The sequence below is a fragment of the Pagrus pagrus genome (assembly GCF_965226575.1).
Source record: "Pagrus pagrus genome assembly, chromosome: 1".
In the NCBI taxonomy this organism is placed as follows: Eukaryota; Metazoa; Chordata; class Actinopteri; order Spariformes; family Sparidae; genus Pagrus; species Pagrus pagrus.
In genome coordinates this window covers 4,971,301-4,977,862 of record NC_140185.1, presented here as the reverse complement: position 1 = coordinate 4,977,862, position 6,562 = coordinate 4,971,301, and the positions used below count along the sequence as shown (strand labels likewise).

General features: G+C 39.0%; 1 protein-coding gene across 1 annotated transcript; it reads right to left on the bottom strand.

Moving 5' to 3' along the window:
* Window positions 1-2,227: 2,227 nt before the first annotated feature.
* On the bottom strand, window positions 2,228-6,495 carry LOC311252689 (protein C19orf12 homolog). The gene is made up of 3 exons (XM_084346101.1): window positions 6,380-6,495; window positions 5,354-5,528; window positions 2,228-3,243 (listed from the first exon to the last, which is right to left on the bottom strand). Exons 2-3 carry the CDS (start codon window positions 5,511-5,513, stop codon window positions 2,978-2,980), a joined length of 426 nt encoding a protein of 141 aa, XP_084202227.1. The 5' UTR covers window positions 5,514-5,528; window positions 6,380-6,495; the 3' UTR covers window positions 2,228-2,977.
* Window positions 6,496-6,562: the final 67 nt, after the last annotated feature.

Genomic DNA, 6,562 nt, shown 5'->3' with positions numbered 1-6,562 from the left:
CGTACATAAAATAATCATAGCAGAAATGTCTGCCAGGCTGGACCAAGCTGTTTAATCTATATCTATATATCTTTAAACATTACAGTTACTGCTGAAATTGACAACAGAAATAAACAAGTAAATAAGTTTGCCGATTTCACATATCTCAGCAGCACCGCCGCCAAGTGACTAAACTGGGTGTCACAATTACAACTTTATTTTTTTATGTATTTTTTTTTTTTTTGAGAAAAAAGTCAGAACTCTGGCAGTAGACAACTGTTTAGCCTTGCACAGTGTAGCGGCTGTAGAAAAATGACACCATTCACATAAAGGTTATCTTCACTGTGCTGTTCTGTCTGCAACTGGGTTGGAATTCTCCCCCAAAAATGAAGGTTGAATGATGGTATAAAGGAAGTGAGTCTGCCACTGTGCAACCACAACAGGAAGAGGAATTCTTTCCCCAGCCACGACTCAAAGAATTCTGGGAAAATTCAGAGCTTAAAGTCAGAATTCTTTCTACTTTTTTTCTCAGAATTTGGACTTTAAGATGAGAGTACTGAACAACAACAAAAAAAGATTGACAGTGGCCCTAGGCCTCTACTGCGTTTTTCTCAAGGCTTGCTGGATTCTAATATAAAGCAGTGTTTAAGTGGAGTAAGGGTACAACCTTATGCTAAATGATACTATAGATATATGGGCCTGATCTGTGACATTAAGACATAGTTTGTGTCCTTGGTACTGTACCCAGTACACACGCTGTGTTTACATGACATTTTCACAAATTGTAACGATGCTGTGGCTTCTCGTGCCTTCTCGGACTGTTCGGTCAGACTTATGCTGCATTTGAAAAAAGGAAAAAGCTGCATATGCTGTTTACATGTAATGACATTTCAACATCCACATCCAAAAAGGTTTTTTATGAATAAAAAATGTGCTTGCTTTTCAATGACAAAAAAAAATAAATTTAAAGTATAATTGTACGATGTTTTAAATATAACTCAAGCCTCAGAATCTCAGTGTATTTGAGACGTGTCACTGCTTCATGCACTCAGTGCTGAAGCTCTCACACAGATGTGTGTATCATTTCCATCTCTGCTTTGCATCACCAGTTTTACATCATCATATCTGAATGAATATCCACTGCTGGACGTACCAATGACATTTTAACACCCGTGATTTTATACTAAGGCTGACACTTTAACAGATAGAGTCGTTAATACACTTGAATTGTTGCCACTTACTTTCAGGACCACCTTATTTTACCAGAGACATACCTGACACTTTCTGGTGTTTCACAATTACAGGTGCCATCATGATTTGACCTAAATGATGTGAAAGACTCGATGTAGAAGCTTTTATAGTTGTTGAATAATAAAAAAATCATTGTTAAAATAAAGAGGTACATTTGATATGTTTTTCTAACCACCCTGTGCTTTGTTCTGAAACAGGCTGCTTTTGTCAGATCCAGAATCATTTGTTACATCTACACTGTGTTCGTTGTCACCATGTGGTTATTGTAATATAGACATTTGTGTCTTGCATCCCATCTGAGTCATATTTTGTCACGTTACACAGGTTAGTGTCTGTATGACACAAAGCTGTGTGTTCTCTGACTGACTCAGTCATCATGTTAAAAAAGGGTGAGCTGTAACTTTGGAGAAAAGTTCTAGTGTGAGTGCAATATGCTTCCATATTGAGTCAATGTAGTCTTTGTAAACCATATGTTTGGCACATTATCTCATAACTAACTTACCATGAATCATGTTATAATAGATAACAAAAAAAATCCCCAGCGTGGGATTTATAAAGTTTTATATTATCTGCTAACTTTATCTCTTCATTTCCTCGGCAGTAATGGGGTTCTTTAGACTACAGTATCTATAGTTACTTTTACCACAAGGGCTTGATAAAATTTAATATGACAACATGTATGTTATTTTAACTATAAAAGGTGAATTAGATATGTTAGTTATGGGCTCAATAAAAACATGTTTGAGAATGGAAGATCATAACGGACCTTTGGAAGCGGCATGTTAAAATAATCTGAGCTCAACCTCGTAGTGTTCTGGAGCCGTGAAGCTTTGAAGCAGATTATTTTGTCATATAACAAGAATATAATTTGCCACATAAAACAAACCGTGTGAAGATTAAATTGTTGCAGCAATTCTTGTTTACGGATTTACGTGCATTTTTTAAAATGTGCAGTGTAACAATCCTGAAAAAAAGAAAAAATAGTTAAAAACCACAATAGCTTCCAATGTTTACTTTAATTGTCATTTATCAGCAGTGGTATACACGATCAGCCATAACATTAAAACCACTGAATAACAATGATCATGTTGATACAATCAAATGTTCTTCTGGAGAAACTTTGTGTACTGGCATTCATGTGGATGCTACTTGACATGCACCACCCACCCAAACACCACTGCAGACCCCGTCCCCGAGGCTCCAACTCTCCCTGATGGTAGCGGCCCCCTCAGCAGGACGATGCTCCCTGCCACTGGAAACACCACTCAGGACTGGCCTGATGAATGTGACCAAGAGCTCAAGGTGTCAACCTGGCCTCCAAACTTCCAGAGGGGTGTACTCGGTCTGCAATGGTGTTTGAGTGGGTGGGTCACGTCAAGTGACATACACATGAATGCCAGGACTCAAGGTTTCCCAGCACAATGTGTATTGTAATGAGATGATCATTGTTGTCAGTGGTTTCAACGTTCTGGCTGATAGGTGTATTAAAACACCCTGATACAGAGTGTGGGAATAAAGACATGCTATTCAAATCCTGAATAAATGACTTCCGAGGCACATTTTAAGAAAACTGACATCAGATTATCATACAAAACATTATTTGTTTATACTTCACTACCCATCCATTATTGAGTAACACAGGTAGGTGTCTATGATGACTGTCCAGTGATTTCTTTCTTGTGAAGTACAAAAATAAGAAATGTTTGGCAACCTGGACCATCCCGAAGAGTCCATGTGTAACCATGACTTAGTCCTGATAACGCACCTCTGCTCTAAGTTCCTTTGTGATGTAGTTGAGCAGCGCAGCAGTGACCTGCTGCTGAAGGGTGGCATTGCCCATCACAAGGGCGATGAGCTGGGCCGCATCCATCCAGTCCAGGTTGCCTAAGACAGCCACAATGTCATTATAGAGCTTCTTTTGCTGGGTAGGAGGCAATTCCATCAGGATCTGAGGCAGAGGCCTGAACTGCCCGCTGGTCAGCCAGCTGCCCAAGAGACCGCCGATTGCTCCACCTGGTACAGAGAGGGTAGGTACAGGTTCAGTATAAATCCAGTTGTAGGTTTCCACTGAATGAAGCCTCAGCTTGACACTCTGACGATTCCCTTTGTCTTCATCCACATCATAAATAATCCACAGGACTGCTCGTTAAAGTTCAACAGTTTACTTCTGTGTGGTACAGAAAATTGTCCATTACTATTAATGACTGAAGCAAAAAAATCGTTCTGCCTGAATGCATGGGGCAGTACCAAACAAAGCTATTCTCACCAGACTTTCAAAATAAAATAGTTACTAGGCACTAATAATCATCGATACCTACTTCCAAAATATAACAAATGAAATATAAGTGAGATTTTATACATTTTTAAACTAAATTCTCCACTGTAATGATGAACTGTAAAAATATCAACATGCAAAATTATATATATTACTTCCACTTGCTTCTTAATCCGTGTAAATTTCTGTTATACAAATGAACTTAAATTATTAAATGTAATTACTTAAACGCAAATAGGCTGCATTTAGGCCCCAATGTAAACATGTACTAGTATGAAGTAAACCTGCACCAACGACAGCTGAACACACTATATATACATATACACATATTTTTTACATATATATATACACATATATATACACATGTATACACACACACATACACACACACACACAATCCTGAAATGATAATACCCAACCCAACCAACAAAAGGCCTCAAAACTCACTTCAAACCCAAATGTGTATAAATCCACCTCTGGAAATAGTCCCCAGCAGCCAAACATCACTTGACAATATATTAAACTACGGCTGTGTGTTTGTAGTTTATCTTGCCTTATATGTCCTGTTGGGTTAGTCGAACTCTAAAAAGGTCTCATTTGTGAATGATCTGGTTGACTAGAGGTTTACCAACAGTGGGTTTTTTAAGACCCATATAATTCTGATAGTTTGGAGCAGGAAGAAGCTCATAAAGAAGCTGATAACAGTCAGCCTCTGTAGTAGGGTTGGGCCATATGGCCTTACAATGATATTGCCATATTTTTAGGATGTCGCAATACATATTTTGAAATCTCCTCAACAACACTTAATAAATGCTAAGATTGGGCAACTAAATCAAGTATCACAATATTTTTGACCAAATACCTCGATATCAATATTGCGACAATACTGTGATACTGTGATTATTGGCACATGAGATTTTTGATAAATGTAATGTAATGTGGATATGACTGTGTGAGTGGGTAAAGGCAAGTGTCTGGTAAGTTCAGAAAGTTACATCAAATGACTGTAATGCAAACTTTAAAACCAGGAAAAGACAATGGTTAAGTCATATTGCAATATAATGAAATCCAAAATCTAAGACCATAGGCTCACATCACTTGCTGTGTCTCCCAGCACAGTCTCAAGAGCATGGAGGAGATACCAAGAGACCGGCCGTTACACAAGAAGAGCTGGACAGGGCCGTAGAAGGGCATCAACCCAGCAGCAGGACCGGTATCTGATCCTTTGTTCCTCCTCTGGCCCTGGGTTCCTCCTGGTGGAGGACAATGCCTGGCCTCATATGGCCAGAGTGTGTAGACAGTTCCTGGATGACGAAGGCATTGATGCCACTGACTGGCCCTCTCGTTCCCCTGACCTAAATCAATTGAGCACCTATGGGACGTTATGTATCGGTACATCCGACGACGCCAAGTACGGCCACAGACTGTCGTCCCCCAGGACGGATCAGCCTGGGATTTCAATCATTACTTTGATTTTCGTTGTGATTTTGAATCCAGCCCTCAGTGTGTTGATGATTTTGGTTTCCATTGACCGTTGTTACATCATTTTGTTCTCAAGTGAAGACATCAGTAAAGATTTTCAACTTGAACAATTCATTCATCAAGATCTGATGTGTGTTTTAAGTGTTCCCTTTATTCTTCTGAGCAGTTATATCAATGTATAATCCAGCCCTACTCTGTAGCCTGCACAAAGTTTTGTATTTTCCTTCAAGGTAATGGGACCCTACAAATCTCAAAGCCCCCAGTCAGTGTGGGCTACATTTTGGACCTGTTGATCAGGCAGCTGTAATGTCTCCTTCAGCAATGAGTTTCAGAATCACTTATTTTCATCTGAGTATTTATTCTTACCAACAGCAATCCCTGGAGGTCCAGCAAGTAGCCCGCCTGCAAAGGCAGTTCCTCCTGCCACCATCGCTCCTTTGGTGGAGTTTTTCACCGCAACCTTGATCTGATCGTGAGCTGATATTTCATAGCACAGACGCATGACATCATCCACTCGTGGAGCCATCTCTGCATTGAGACACTGGCATGATAGGAAAGAGAGGACAGTCAACTCTGAGGTCTTACCTACAATACAAAAGAACGCAACACAATGCACACATACTGTATGTTGTTGTTTATGCAGCAGTCTACATCCTGAAGGAAAACATTCACATCTCTTTATAAGAACTAATCTGCTTTCAGATAAATGTCAGGTAGACTGAGGCTAACTGGATTGGTTATAAACCAGGAAGAAGAAAAAGTGCATCACATAGGATTTTTGAAATATGGTTTCACTTTGACTTCAGGTTCAACATAGCTTAACAGCTTATAAAATAACAACAACAACAACAATATTGATAATAATAAACCATAATTAGATATAGCCTATGTCACTGACATCTATATTTCACCAATATGTTTGAACAAATCTAGATTTTTAGTAAAATGATGTAATGCTCTAACAACGTGTACGCAGAATGCCCACTCTGCTGGTCACAATCTCAATGTAACATTTAAACAACAACGTTTATAAATGAAGTTGGGCGTCAAAGTTTTGTTTGTTAACTTGGCAGCCGAGGAACGTTACTGGTATAAACTTTGAGGGTCCATATAAACTCAATTAATATAAACTAACTTAATATAAACTAAGTAAGCACGAGTATAGTCTTTACAGTGTTTTCAGACCAGATAACGTCATTATATAGAGGCCATTGGGTTTCATCAACGATGGTTAGATTAAAATTCAACAATACTCCAACTTTCGTTTCTATTCTACATCTAACACGACATGACTTCAAGCCCCTGGAGTCATTTCTTCTGTGTTTATGAGGACAGCTGTCACCAGCCTTCACTTGACAAGTGTCTAATTGCTGCAGGTTCCTTCAGTCTTACCTTCAGTCCTCTCCCGAATACGTAAAGAGATAGTTTTTGTTCTTCACATGCATTCGGCTCTCCTCAAAACGTAGGTTTGCAATGTATGATGGGAATCAGCAGTCGTCTACTTCCTGCTGTACAGAAAATATATCAGAGAGTGTATAACAACGAATCGACACAAGATGATTCTTTTCAACAAAA